At 50.8% G+C, this 14926-nt stretch overlaps 1 protein-coding gene across 1 annotated transcript; it reads right to left on the bottom strand.

Annotated features, from left to right (window-relative positions):
- Positions 1 to 3521: 3521 nt before the first annotated feature.
- On the bottom strand, positions 3522 to 4689 carry LOC311165902 (olfactory receptor 14A16-like; the record flags this gene model as incomplete). The annotated part of the gene is made up of 1 exon (XM_084227393.1): positions 3522 to 4689. One exon carries the CDS (start codon positions 4687 to 4689, stop codon positions 3757 to 3759), a length of 933 nt encoding a protein of 310 aa, XP_084083519.1. The 3' UTR covers positions 3522 to 3756.
- Between the last annotated feature and the right edge of the window lie 10237 nt (positions 4690 to 14926).

Below are 14926 nucleotides of genomic sequence, written 5' to 3'. Positions count from 1 at the left end.
GGGGCCATTGTGACACTGTGGGGCTGAATGGAAGCAAGGAGTCCATTGTGACAGTCTGGGTCCTGGTGGGACCACAGAGGCCACTGTGACCCTGCGGGGCCTTGTGGAACCAAGGGGCCATTGTGCCACTGTAGAGCCAAGGAAACCCTTGGGAGAGCCTAGGGACAATGGAATCAAGGGGCCATTGCAAGGGCTTGGGAACTGAGGGAACAATTATGACACTGTGGTGCCCTGGAACCCCAATCCCCCCAGAGCCTCTATTCCAGCCCTGCAGTGTCTGCCAGTCCCTGGCACAGCACAATCCACAGCCACCTCTGGAGCCCCCAGCCCAGCTCCTGAGTGACCAAATGACCCCAGGTCCAACTTGGGGTGAGGGGCCTGGAACACCAAGGGTTATTTGAGGCTGACCACAAGGCAAGCACAAATCTTGACCCTGCCTCCTCTTGGAATTTCTATCTGAACACCACTGGATTCCAGGAGTTGGTAGTTGTGTGTACACATCTCTAAATCATTCTTGTCTTTCTTTCTGTGTCTTCTATTTCTGTCCTCTTGCAATTTTCGATTAACTTAAAATAGACAGAATTAGAGTTTGTGAAGTGGAATGGGCAAGGTTAATGCTTTGAGAAGTGGTTTTTGTTGATTTCATGTCATATAAAACCCTTTGCCAAAGTTTCTCTGGATTTCTAAAGTTGCTGGTAAAGGCTGTTTTGTTGTTTTCAGCTCCTGAGAATCTCTTGATTGTATTTCTCCAGTGTGTCCAACTCAGAGTACACAAATAATTGTAATTCCTTTTAGATGTCTCCTTGATAGAATTGTTTGGGGCATGGGAGTCAGGGCTCTCCGTCCTGCTTGGCACAGCCCAGGCAGGGCTTTCCCAGCCACATTCCACACTCCATTTCCCAGCTGGAGCCGCTGGTGCCTCTGAGTTGTGCTGCCCCAGCCCCAGGGACGCTCTCCTTGTCTGCCCATTCCCCCATGGGCTCTGGGCAGGGATGGCCTCAGTGGGGGCTGCTGACATCCTCAGCAAATGTGGTGCCCCATGGAACCAAGGGTGCCTGGTGACACTGCAGGATCTGGTGTCACCAGGCCTCCACTGTGACACTGCAGCACCTAGGAATTAATTGTGGCACTCTGCAGCCTCATGGAGCCAAGAGGCCACTGTGAATCTGCAGGGCCCTGTGGAACCATGCAGAGCATTGGGACAGAGCAGGACCTGATGTCATGATGGCACCGTTATGACACTGCTGGGCCCCATGGAACCCAAGGGCCAGTGCTGCTCCTCAGGGACTCCTGGAATGAAGGAAACATGTTTGACACCATGGTGGGACCAAGAGGCCATTGTGACACTGTGGAACCAAGGAGAGCACTGCTGCACTGCCAGACCTCATGGAACCAAGGATCCATTGTGACCCTGCAAGGAATTGGGGCACCAAGGATCCATTGTGACACAGCGGGGAACAAACATCCCAGGGACTCTGTGACACCAAGGGGTCCCCTGGAACCAAAGGGACATTGTGACACTGGGAGGCCTCGTGGAATCATGGAGACCATTGTGACACTCTGGAGCCTGATGGAACCACATTGACACCAAGCTGACTGGGAGTGTTGATCTGTCTGAGGGTAGGAGAGCTCTGCACAGGGCCCTGGACAGGCTGGATCCAGGGCCCAAATCCAACAAGGTGAGGTTTAACAAGTCCAAGTGCCAGGTCCTGCACTATGGCCACAACAACCCCTACAGCACTACAGGCTGGGGACAAAGTGGCTGGACAGCAGGCAGGCAGAAAGGGACCTGCAGGGACTGATGGGCAGCAGACTGGACATAAGGCAGCAATGTGCCCAGGTGGCCAAGAAGGCCAATGGATCAGGAATGGTGTGACCAGCAGGAGCAGGGCAGTGATTCTTCCCCTGTGCTGGGCATTGGTTGGGAAGCACCTGGAGTGCTGTGTCCAGTTCTGAGGCCTCCAACTTAGGAAGGACATGGAAGGGCTGGAGTGTGTCCAGAGAAGGGTGACAAAGCTGGTGAGGGGTCTGGAACACAAGTGCTGTAAGGAGTAGCTGAGGGGGCTGGGGTTGTTTATCCTGGAGAAGAGGAGGCTCAGGGGAGAAAAGGCCGTGTCAGGGCACAGGTTGGACTTGATGATCTCCAAGGTCTTTTCCAACCTTGCTGATTTTGTGATTCTCTGGAACCACCCTTGGAGCAGTTGAGGATGAGCCCTGGGCCTCCTCTTGAGAAGCTCCAGCAGCCCAGGTCCCTCAGCTTCTCCTGCCAGCCCCAAAGCCCATCCTGTCAATCCTGCAGAGCCTCTGCAGCTCCTCGTCACTGCCCAGAACAGGGAGCCCCAGAGCCAGACACAGCAGCCCCCCTGACATATGGTGCCTGTGGCAAGGGAGCAGCAGGAGGCACTGCAGGAGCCTGCAGACAATTCCTGCAGCACTTGTAGGATGATCCTGCTGCCCAAGGGACGTTCCCATGGTGCCAAGTCAGGAACTGCAATGGGGAGTGGGGCCAGAGAGGAAAGAGCAAACAGGGATGGGCTGTTTGCTGGGAAAGGAACAGAGCTGGACAGTAGGAAGAAATTTTTAGCAGGAAGAGTAAAGCAAGCAGTGGTGAAGCAAAGGAAATGATCAGGGCAACTTGGGGGTGGCTGCCAGGCAGCCCTGGCTCTGATCAATAGCATCTGCAGTGGGACAGGAAACTCCCAGCTGATGGGAACAAACTTTCTGCCGGACTGCAGAGGCCAGGAAAAAGCTGAGTGGTTTCCCTACCATTCTCCAGCCCTTGCTGGCCCCAGGGGCTGATGGCATTTATGCTCCCTCAGGTTCCTGTCCCCACGCCAACAGCATGGGGTGTGCTCCCACCTGTTCTGTGCAATGCAAACAGGGGCTCCTGAGGCAGTGCTGCTGTGTCTGTGCCTGCAAGGATGGGGCACCTGTGTGAGCTGGGGGAGAGGCCAGGGCTGCAGAGGGGGAATGTTGTTGGCAGCTCCATGAGGACCCTCTGGGACACTGCCCTGGGCTGTCCAGTGCACTGGGGATGGATCAGCCCCTGCTCCGCTGCTCCTTCCTTTCTACCCCAGGGCCCTTGCACAGCACCAGCCATGCTGTTTGCCCCCAGCCTGCCCACGGCAAACCTGGCGCCGCTCACGGGGGTTTTCTGTGCTGAGCATTGGCCTGGCTGTGTTATTGAGAGAGTCTGGCCAAGGAGCCTGGAGCCCCCAGGGCCTGGCCTGAGGCGTCAGCACTGCCCCAGCAGTGCCCATGGCCTGTCCCTGCTGCAGCCCTGGCACTGCCACCCCAGGACTGTACCGGGCTCCGAGAGCACTCAGGCCCTACAGCAACACCAGGGCCACCAGGGCCACTAGGGCAGCAGGGCAGAGCCACGGGAGCAGCACTGGCAACACCAAGTACTGCTGCTGCTGGGCACAGCTGCTGTGCCAGCACTGATCTGCCCCCAGCTCTGCACACAGACATTGCTGCTGCAGCTCCAGAGAAGGCAACAAAAGGCCATCTCTGCAGAAAACTCTGCTGGGAGATCCTTTCGTTCCTTTAAATCCAGCAAGATTGCAGCCCCTCATTGACACAGTCTGCGGCCACAGGGAAGGTTGCGGGGGGAAAAGTGAGAAAGGGCAGAAACAATGCCTTTTTTTTATGGACAATATGAAAAAAGTAAAACAAAAAAAACCTACAAAATGAAACCAACAAGAAGTATCAAAGATGAGTTTTATTAGAAGTGATTTGCAGAAATTGGCCAGCAGTTTAATGCCTCTGAAAGCATCCAGTCATCAGTCTCCACACTGCAGCCTTGAGCTCCTGATTCCTCAGGCTGTAGATGAGGGGGTTCAGGGTTGGAGGCACCACTGAATACAGAACAGACAGGGCCAAATCCAGGGATGGGGAGGACATGGAAGGAGGCTTCAGGTGAGCAAATGTGGAAGTGCTGATGAACAGGGAGATCACAGCCAGGTGAGGGAGGCAGGTGGAAAAGGCTTTGTGCCGTCCCTGCTCAGAGGGGATCCTCAGCACAGCCCTGAAGATCTGCACATAGGAGAAAACAATGAACACCAAACAACTGAGTCCTAAACCGACACTAACAGCAAGAAGCCCAAGTTCCCTAAGATAGGATTTGGAGCAGGAGAGCTTGAAGATCTGTGGGATTTCACAGAAGAACTGGCCCAGGGCATTGCCATGGCACAGGGGCAGGGAAAATGTATTGGCTGTGTGCAGCAATGAATAGAGAAAGGCACTGGCCCAGGCAGCTGCTGCCATGTGGGCACAAGCTCTGCTGCCCAGGAGGGTCCCGTAGTGCAGGGGTTTGCAGATGGACACGTAGCAATCGTAGCACATGATGGTCAGGAGGAAAAACTCTGCTGAGATGAAGAACAGAAAGAAAAAGAGCTGTGCAGCACATCCTTTGTAGGAGATGTTCCTGGTGTCCCAGAGGGAATTGTGCATGGCTTTGGGGACAGTGGTGCAGATGGAGCCCAGGTCAGTGAGGGCCAGGTTGAGCAGGAAGAAGTAAATGGGGGTGTGCCGGTGGTGGCTGCAGGCTATGGCACTGATGACGAGGCCGTTGCCCAGGAGGGCAGCCAGGGAGATGCCCAGCAAGAGGCAGAAGTGCAGGAGCTGCAGCTGCCGTGTTTCTGCCAATGCCAGCAGGAGGAAGTGGGTGATGGAGCTGCTGTTGGACATTTGCTGGGGCTGCACATGGGGATCTGTAAAAAAAGTAATCATGGAATAGTTGGGTTTGGAGAGGACTCTAAATATCCCAGCACAGCCTGGCGGCACTTTCCCCGCACTGCCTGCCAAGGGCTCTGCTGCCTGGAGCTGTCCCTGCCAGCAGCTGCTTCCCAGTGCCCAGGGCTGGGCCCTGCCAGTGCTGCCAGAGCCCAGCCCAGCCCTGGGGGCTCAGCTGTGCTCTTCAGACCCCTCCCAGCTCAGGCACTGCCCAGGGGCAGCTCCGGCTCTGCAGGCTCTGATGGCAATGTCAGAGCAACCCTGAGGAGGCTGGAAAATTACACTGATGCTGCCTCTAAGAGCAACCCTGTGCTGATTTCTGTCACTGGCTGGTATATTACCATCTGAGAGAATTTTCTTTCATTTTTCTCAGCTTGATCTGAGATATGATTATCTATGTGCAGATTCCCCTCCAGGCAACCCAGAGCAGTAGAATAAAAAAGCAGGATTTCCCTTTTTATGCAGCCCCTGCCTTGCTGTGCTCCTTGTATAATCTACTTGGAAATGTTCTGCAGTTAAATGTCCTACTGGGAACAGGCCTGAAAAATGCAGCATCCTCAGCACAAAACGAGAACACTTTCAAGCCTTACCAGCTGTCTCCTTCCACCCAGATCTTGTCCCCCTGCACTGGAAGCAGATGCCAGGGCTGGCTGAGAGCTGTCCGTAGCAGGCAGCAGAGTCCCTGCCCCAGCACAGCGCCCTGTGCTACAGGACCCTGCTCTGCAAGACAGCCCTGGGCACCCCTGGCTGCTCTGCACAAGAGGCAATCAGAGAATGTACTCAGAGGGTCTGTAGGCATTGGGATATTCCAGCTTTAGGAGATGGCTCCAGGAGCTGCAGCTGCTTTGTCCTGCAGCCAGAGGTTCCTGTGTCAAGGGCTGGCAGTGATTGTGCCCCAGGCACTTCTCTGCACCTTGCCAGCCCTGACTGATTGAAGCTCTCTGTGCCTCTGTGCTGTGCCCAGGGTGACTGCAGACAGTGCCCCGCCCTGCTGGGCTGGGAGAAGAGCTGCTCATCAAGAGAAATGTGCTTTTGAAGCTCTTCTTGGTTACCAGCAGCTGCCTCTGTGCGAGGAGCCCAGCCCAGCTCAGCAGCACAGACACAGCACAAAGACTTTAATGAGCCTCTGGGGCTTTGTGCTCAGGCCCTGAACATCAGTCCCTGAGAGGGAGCTGAAGAAACCTCTCCAGAACTCCAAGTCAGAATCACACTCCAAAGTTTCTTTCACTTTTAATGGGTCCCACTGAGGGACACGACTGAGAAAGTGTCCCCAGGCCCCAGGCAGAGCAGAGAACTGGAGGCAGTGATGACAGGTGGGGACAAAGAGGAGCCAAGTCTTGGTGCCCTGGGGCACAGCAGGGTCTGTGCCACCAAGGGCTGTGAGGAGACACCTTGTCCTGAGGCACTGGGGCCTCCTGGCACAGCCCCAGCCAGGCTGAGCACTGTCACCCCTTGTCCTGCCCTCAGCATCCACCCTAGCCCACATCCCAGTGGCCTCAAGGATGTGCTGGAAGGAGTCCCTGGGGAGCCTTGCTCAGGAATGGCCCTGGGGGCTCCCAAATGCTCTCAGGCACTGCAGGTTTTTCAAAGGACTTTGGGTTTGGCTTTCGCCTTGGAGTCTCTGAGAGGTTTGTGCAATCATGGCCTCCAATTATCTGCTGTAATTATTCCCTGGAGAGGCTTTGTCAGTAACAACACTCAGTGGGGCTCATTAATGCTTCAAGGTACTTCACTTATTTTAAGGTACTTGGTGTTTCCCTTTGGATACAGACTCTGGGAGAGGTTTGTGCAATCATGGCCCCAATTATCTGCTTTAATGAGTCCCTGGAGAGCTTTGTACTGACACTCAGTGGGGCTCATTAATACTTTAAAATACTCAAAGTTTTTAAGGTACTTTGGATTTTCCTTTCTACTTTGAGTCTCTGAGAAGGTTTTGTGCCATCCTGGCCACCAATTCTCTCCTGCAAGATGTCCATGAGGAGCCTGTTTTGGGGAATGGACCTCAATGGGACCCCTTAATACTTTGAGATACTTTGGGGTTTATCTCTGGCTTTTACTCCTGGAAAGTTTGTGCAATCTCCTCTCAGGCCCTGAGGTTCAATGTCTCAGCTCCAAATGCACAACGGGGCTCATTGGGATCAGGCAATTCTTGACAAACCATGGCTCTGCCTTGATTTCCCCCTGGTCTCATGCAGTTCATCAGGAAGGTTTCTTTAGTGGTTTTGTTTCACCAAATTGAGATTTCTTGGAGAATGCATCCATTATTGTGGTGGGTTCAGTGTTGGCTAATTACCAGTACACTCACTAGAATATCCTTTCTCATTTCCTTCTGTGAGATAGGATTAGGAGAAAGGCAAAGTAGGCTCAAAACTTTAAAAGTGTATAAAGAAAAGTTTATTACCAGTAAGTAAAAGAAAGAGTAATAAGAATCAGAACAAAACTTTCAGAACACTTCTCCTCTCCCTACAACCTTTTCTTTCTTACTGACAATGTAAAGAGAGAAAACCTAGAATTTTCAGTCACTTTACCACCTCTAGATCAGTCTTTCTTCAGTTCACTTAGAGAGAGGTTGACTCGTTTGTGCTATGAAGACTTCTCCATAAGAAAACAGTTCTCTTGTGGCTCTCAGTTTTCATGAAGAGAAGCCACCTGGAAAATCAGCACTTGTGAAGTCCCTCAGATTTTTTTTCCCAGCTTTTCCCACATTTGTGTTTATAGACTATGTCAACTTACGAGCTATTCATTTAAAGATGGGCTGTTTAAGAGCAGAGGTTCTCTTTATCTACTTCTGAAATCATTTTCATGTCTAGGAACAGAGATCTTCTCTCCACAAGGGCATAGGGTCTCATCACTCTTTCCTTTTTCTCTATTCAAACTTCTCATGGGATCAGAGCTACTTAAACATTTGCTTATTTTAGCATGGAGGCCTTTTCTGAACAAGTCATCTCCTCACACTTTTCAATGAATTATAGGGAAAAAGAGATTCTGATGTATCAATTCGACCCTTCTCCATAGCTTTACAGGGGGATTTCAGCCCCAAGATCAAGGCATCTCCTCATCCCTCCCATCTGGGACTCAACTTCCTCTTCACTGTCCTTGGTGTCTTCATGTTGCTCCTCTATGTGCCTGCACTTTGTCCTTTTCCCTCACTTGAGGGAGGATGGAAGCACTGACAGAGTTCATATCTCACCCAGGGCCTGCAGATGGTTCTGTGACCCCGGCCAGGCTCGGTCCTTGTGGCCAGAGCTGTTTTACGATGGAGGTTTCTGCAGCAGCTGCACTGGGGCTGTGTCAGGATGGGCCGCGCTGGGGTAGGGCCAGGATCTCAGCAGCCAGGCCAGAACACAGCAGCAGCACGGCCAGGGGCCGATGGCTTCTCCTCCCCCGGCCAGGGGTTGCGGGCAAACCCCAGCAGTTTTTTCATCTTTAAAATGTGTCTTCACAGAGCCTTGTACAGTTTCTTTAGTGGTTTAATAGATTTTCAGCTCTCAGATCTAATTACTGATTGGTTTCTTAGCCAGACACGAAGGAAACTGCTATCAGCTTCTCTTAGGACATCACTTCCATGATGCAAAACCCCCACAACAGCACAGAGCACACAGCTCCTTTGTCCATATGTAGTGGTTATACGCCCAAGGCCTACAAACCCCTCCTTGGGAGATCTCTGAGCTCTCCCCAAGGTGTTTTCAATGAAAAGATTCAGCTCATAGTCTAAGAAAATCACCAGAGGACAGGGCCAGCCTGACCTGTCTGTCCTGGCTGCTTTTGTCTGGAAGGAATCCTTGGATATACAAAATTTGGGAGGCCAAATTTCAGTTTTGGCCATGGCCCTTGGACATGAAAGCCGGCTCTTTTCAGTAGGAATGAAGGAACAGGGCACCAGTATTTCAGGGGCAGATGAGAGGTGACCACCAGAGGCCAAGGCCAGTGAGAGCTGGCAGGTTTTTTTCTGAGAGATACCCTTCCTATAGGAAATTTTTTAGGGAGAGTACCAATTTTGGCAATGGGCATCTGAAAAGAGGGACACTTCTTTTCCATAGCAAGGAAAGCATGGAAACCCAGGGCTCTAGGAGCTGATGAGAGGCAGCCCTTGACATCTCAACATCAGCCAGACATGTCAGGTGAACCCTGGGAGGCCAAGCCAGCCAAACCTGTTCCATGTTCCCTTGGTTACATGGGGCCACACAGTGTCCCAGTGGTCCCTTGCTTCCATGGGGCCCTGAGGTGCCATAATGCCCCCTTGGTGACATCAGGCCCTGAAGGGTCAGAGTGTTCTCCATGGTTCCATCAGGCCCCACAGAGCCATAATGGTCTCTGGGTTCCATGAAGCTCCACTGGGTCACCACGGCCCCTTGGTTCTATGGGCTCCAGTGGTGCCACAATGATCTCCTTGGTGCCACAATGATCCCCTTGGTTCCATGAGGTCCCCACAGTGTCATAGTGATCTCCATGGGAAGGAAAGAACCCAGCCCCAGTGTTGCAGGGGCAGTCACCAGAGGCCAAGTGTCATAGGGTGACAATGAAGTGAGTGTTCTTGGAAAGTTATAGCCAAACCAATCAATGCTCACATTTAAATATTGACACCTGGTGTAACCACGGAAGACATGGACACACCTCTGAGAACACAGGGGGTTAAAAGCAGAGAACTCCCAGGGGAACACTCTTTTGTTCTGGTCAGTGAAGGGTTCAGACCCCCCTGCCCATCCACATGCTGGGTGGGGGAGGGGAAGCTGTGCAGCCTAGGCTGAGGTAGGCTGGAACCCAGGACAGAGAAGGGGGTGAAGGGAGTGGAACCAGGCATGGCCCCTGCAGGAACAGAGGGGTGGAGAAGCACTGAGATGTCCTGGGCAGCCTCTCCAGAGAGAGTTCCCCCCTGAGAGAGAGAGCCTGTGCCACCTTGAAATTTGATATCATGTCCTGGCAGCATGGCTAGCAGAGGAGAAAGAGAAGGGAGGCAGAAGGTGTCCAGCTGTGAGAGTCCTGGGCAGGCTGCTGTGGGATTTCAGTTGTCCTGAGGCCAGCAGAGCCCAAGACTTTAACCCTTCCTTAGACAAAGAAAACTTTGTGAAACACTCATCCTTCATCTGAAAGAGAAAAGAGACAGCCTTGGACCTGAGATGTCAGGAGAAGATGGGAAAGAATCCTAGGTGAGAGGAGATCATGGAATGGCCTTTGGCTGGACTTTTCTTTGTATAGCCATAGACTGAAACAATTTTCCTGTAACATAGAGACTGCATTTAGGGGAATGCAATGGCCTGAGCCAAGAGAGTGACCTGCTGCAGTGATTGCCAGTGCAGGAGTGAGAGTGACCTGCTGCAGTGACACCATGTGCAGGAGTGAAGTGTACAGAGAAAGATGAGCAGGGTGTGGTGGTGCCCTCTGGCTTCAGGGAAGAAGAAGATCTCTGTTCTCAAGTCCCTCGGCCCCAGGGGAGGTGAAAATGGGGGGTATGTTGTCCCAAAAAACTGTCATTCATTGGTACTTGGCAAAGCATCCTTAAAAGGAACCCTTTAAGAAGTTTTGGTCCATGGACGGTGGTGAGAGCATGGAAGGAGGAGGTCACAATGGCAGATTTTCTCCAGGCAGTGCCATGTGTGACATGGAAACATAAGAGGTTTCAACCTGTGGAAGACTATGGTACAAGAGAGACTCCTCTCTCCCTTGATGAACTAAGAATTGATTATCTGAGAGGTGGTAACTTGACTGAGAATCCAAGGTTTGTCTCATTGTGCTTTGGTGGAAATTGGGTCGGGGGAGTAGAAATGTTTTGGAAGGTTTTAGTTTTGAATTTTGTTTCTTTTATTATAGTGTAGGTTAATAAAGTTTTTTTCCCTTTATTTCTAAGCTTGAGCCTCATCTGCTCTGTTTCTGGTCACACATCACAGCAGCCATTTGAGAAAAATATATTTTCATGGGTGCACTGGCATTGCACCACTGCCAACCCATGAAACTGAGAAAGGCCAGAAGGGCAGGGAAGACACCAGGAATTGGTCACATTTTCTCCCATCACAACCATGACTCAGGGAGTAGGATTAAACCTGGAAAGGCTCAGGCACATTACTGACCTCCTGCTGCCTAAGGAAAGAAAGAGAAATAAAGATAATTTGTCCCTTTTTGGGTTCTCCAGTTCAAAAAAGACACTGAGTCAATCAAGAAGGTCAGGAAAGCTGGATATACAAGGATTTACAAGGGGAAGCTGGGAGTAGAAGTTGTGCCCATACTCATGTGACCTGAACTGCTGGGTTCTATTTGCAACAGGTTTTTGGACTGGTTATTTCAAAAGAGGATATCCAATCTAAATTATTCTCAAGTTTTATGTAAAGGGTTCCATCTGAACTGGGTCACCACAAGCTTCCTCCAGAGCCAGTGGATGTGGAAGTTTGGGTATAAAATCCAGTGGCTTCACTGAATATTCCTCCATTGTTAGAACTTTAAATATTTACCTCCAACAGAAAAAGAAAAACACCAGAGTAGACACCAAATGTTAAATTTAGTAATTCTCTTTTTTTTCTGTTTCTCCAGTCTCCATACTTTCTCTCTACTATCCTTCATTTTCCTAGGAATTTCTCAGCACCCTCTGTCTCCTTTTTCTATCCTACACGCCTTAAACTTTAAAGGCTTTAAACAGCAGCATTTAAAGTCTCCCTGTCCTGGTGTTAACACGTGTTTTGGGTTTGGGTTTCCCAGGACATGCACTCCTGAAGATTACAAATTACTTTATGCTGTTCCTGCTGTCTCCTGGAATGATTTCACCCCAGACATAGTTGGAACAGTTCATATTAAAAATATTTATTATCCATTTACCACTGTCACTCTGATCTTGACACGACTCTTTCTTCATCCTTACGGATGGAGAAAATGTGCTCTCTCTGAGGGGATAGAAGGGAATAAAAACTCTGCTCTGGAACTCCATCCAGACAGTGCATATGAGGAGGAAAAAATGCCTGAAATATGAAATATGCTTTTTATCTGCCTAATCTTAGCCAGACCTGGTGTCTTCTCCCAACCAGTCCTTTCAGTCAATGAGGATAAAACAGAGAATATTGACCTCATTTTTTCTACTGTTGAATATGTTGATATTTTTATTTAACCTTACAAGATAAAAATTAACTAAATTCTTCCTGTGGAGAAACTGAGGTACAGGAGAAGACTGGGATTCATCTGCATAATTTGGGGTGCCTGTAATTTATACATCTTAATTTAATTATCATCAATAAAGACAATCCAATCAACAAACTGAATAGAGTTTAGAGTGTGAATCACCTGACATAGTGCACATCTGGTTTAGGGTGAAATAAATCACTGAATGGGTTGGGTTGGAAAAAACCTTCAAGATCATTGTCTTGGTTTGGAAGACAGGTGCCTGCTAAAGGAGACAGGAGCCTCCCCTGAAATGGAGAATGCAAACCCTCCCCACCCCTCTGAATTGCTATGAATTTTAAATTAAGGGGCTCTCAGGCAAAAAATATGGGAGCTGGAAATTACAGTTCTTTAATAGGGAACGGCAAAAAAATAAAACAATGATAAAATAAAACAATGCAATACACTAGAACAACACTGACAGAGCCAGAACTCAACCTGACACCCTGTTGGTCAGGGTGTTGGTAGCAGTCCAGTTGGAAAAGGGCTGCAGTCCTCCTGGAGTGTCAGGCGTGGTTCTGTTGGAGCAGGGGAGTCCTGTAGGGAAGGGGTGTATTCTTCCTCTGCAGATCTGTGGAAGTAGAAGCAGCTGCTGTTCCTCTGGGGAGTCCAGTGGAGAAAAGCTCTGTTGGTGTGTCAGAATCTCCAGATTATATCTGGGTAGAAATGCTTGGTTCCTCCCTCTGGGCGGAGCATCTCACAATGGGATGTTATAGTTCTTATCAGTCATGTGGTGACATTCAATAGCCCCTTATCAGCAGATGTTCCCTGCTGAGGGACCCTGATTACAATCACTCAGGAAGAGAGATAAGGAGAATTGCCCACTTGACACCAGACAACTGTCATACAGATGGCAATAGAAAACATCTTGCCTTGCAATCTGGAACACAGTCCCTCTGGCACTGGAAATGCCATGGCCCAGGCCAGAACCAACCCGGTGGGCCACAGGTGTGAGCGGCCGATGGTGTTGTAGGTATTCAGTCCAGAGCAGGTTTAATCAGCTCCAAAGAAAAAGAAAAACCCCAGCCCAAGGAACTTCTCTGCTTCAGCAAGCTAAAAACTCACTAAAAGCAAAGGAGAGCTCTGTCCTAATGTCTGTCCATCCACAGACCAGAGATACCTTAGGTTTTAAGTTTTTCTGTATTGTTTTGGTGTGCAGCTTTTAGCTTTTTTATTAAGTGTTACTGGGATCTTTTCACAAGGTGGTGAAGACAAAACAATCCTATTCTAGCTGGAGACTCAAGGACAGTCTCTTCAAACTTCAGGCCCAAAGCACAAACAACATGACAAGAGGAGGGCAGGCAAGCAAGCAAGGAGGATGAAACTTCATAATTTGAAGGTATTAATTGCAGAGTTAACTCTTATATGCAAATGGACTAAAACTTATAAAAAATATGAGATCTCGTGACCAAGCCCTCTTTTGCTCCCATCTTGGAGCCATCCAGGCAGAGCCACAACTGTGGCTCTTGTACTGGCAGACTGTGGCCTTGCAAGGCACTTCAATAAAAATCCACTTTATTCCTCTTAACTCCCTCTGGCCTCTGTTCCAGCCCCTTAAGGCATCACAACAGTCCAGGAGCCGGAATGTGGAGGAGTGAGTGCAGTTTCTGAAAACAAACTGCTGCTTCTTCCTCCTCCCCTCGCTCTCAGAACCGGCCTGAAATGTGCAGAACTCATTTCTGGGCTGAACGGACTGATGGGGGTACGAGCATCATGAAGTCACCCCAGGACACGCCCCAGGACACGCCCCCTGTCAGGGTCAGGGGGTCCTGTCCCCGCCTCATCTCCAGGCTGCTGGGGGTTCCTCCAGATCTGGTATCGCCCCTTCCCCTCTCCTCAATCTGGGGGTCCCCCGTTCTACAGCCCCGGCTCTCATGGGGATCCCCAAAACGAATGGCCTGCCCTGTCAGTACCTGGCCAACCCAGCGTGGAACCCCCAAGGCCGTCCCCAGAGGCAATGATTCCTCCACTCCACCCAAAAAAGCTCCTCTTAGGGAGCCCAGAGATATCCTTCTTGTCCTCCTCCTCCTCTTCTGTCTCCACATCCTACTCTTCTTCCTCGTCCTTGTCATCCTCCTTGTCCTCCTCCTCGTCCTCCTCCATGTCCTCATCCTCCTACTCCTCCTATTCTTCCTAATCCTCCTCCTTATCCTCCCCCTCCTCCTCCTCATCCTCCCCCTTCTCCTCCTCATCGTTGTCTTCCTCCTACTCATCCTCCTCTTCGTACCTCTCCCCCTCCTCAGCCTCATCCTCCTCTTCATCCTCCTCCCCCTCATCCTCATCCTCCTCCTTATCCATGTCATCATCCTCATCCTTCTCCTGCTACTCTTCTTCATCCTCCTCCTCACCCTCCTCCTCCTTCTCCTCATCCTCCACCTCCTCCTCATCCTCCTTCTCCTTTTCCTCATCCTCCTCCTCCTCGACCTCCTTCTCCACGTTCTTCTTGTACTCCTCTTCCTCGTCATCCTCCTCTTCCTCATCTGCGTGCTCATCCCCCTCGTCATCCCTAGCTCCTTGTCCCCAGCCTCCTCCTTCAACTCCTCCACATCGTCGTCCTTGTCCTTATCCACCTCTTCCTCCTCATGCTCGTCCTCTACTGCATCCTCTATCTCCTCCTCCTCGTCATCCTCCTCCTCATCATCATCCTCATCCTCCTCCTCGTCTGGCTCCTCATCCTCCTCATACTCTTTCTCCTCTTCCTCCTCCTTCTCCTCATCCTCCTCCACCTCCTCCTCCTCGTCCTCCTCCTCTGCCTCCTAGTACTCCTCTTCCTCCACCTCCTCGTCCTCCTACTCATCCAATTCTTCCTCATCCTCCTTCTGGTCCTCCTCCTTGTCCTCATCCTCCTCTTCTTCCACCTCCTCATCCTCCTCCTCCACATCCATGTCCTCCTCCTCCACATCCATCTCCTCATCCTCTTCCTCCTCCTCCTCTTCCTCCTCCTCATTGACCTCCTCCTCCTCTTCCTCCTCATCTTCCTCTGCCTCCTCCTCCTTCTCCTCCTCCTCATCTTCTTCTTCCGCCTCCTCATTCTCTTCCTTGTCCTCCATCT

Source organism: Fringilla coelebs (assembly GCF_963513975.1).
Source record: "Fringilla coelebs genome assembly, contig: SCAFFOLD_33, whole genome shotgun sequence".
NCBI lineage: Eukaryota > Metazoa > Chordata > Aves > Passeriformes > Fringillidae > Fringilla > Fringilla coelebs.
The sequence above is the reverse complement of the archived record's forward strand: the minus strand, read 5'-3'. Positions and strand labels throughout refer to the sequence as shown.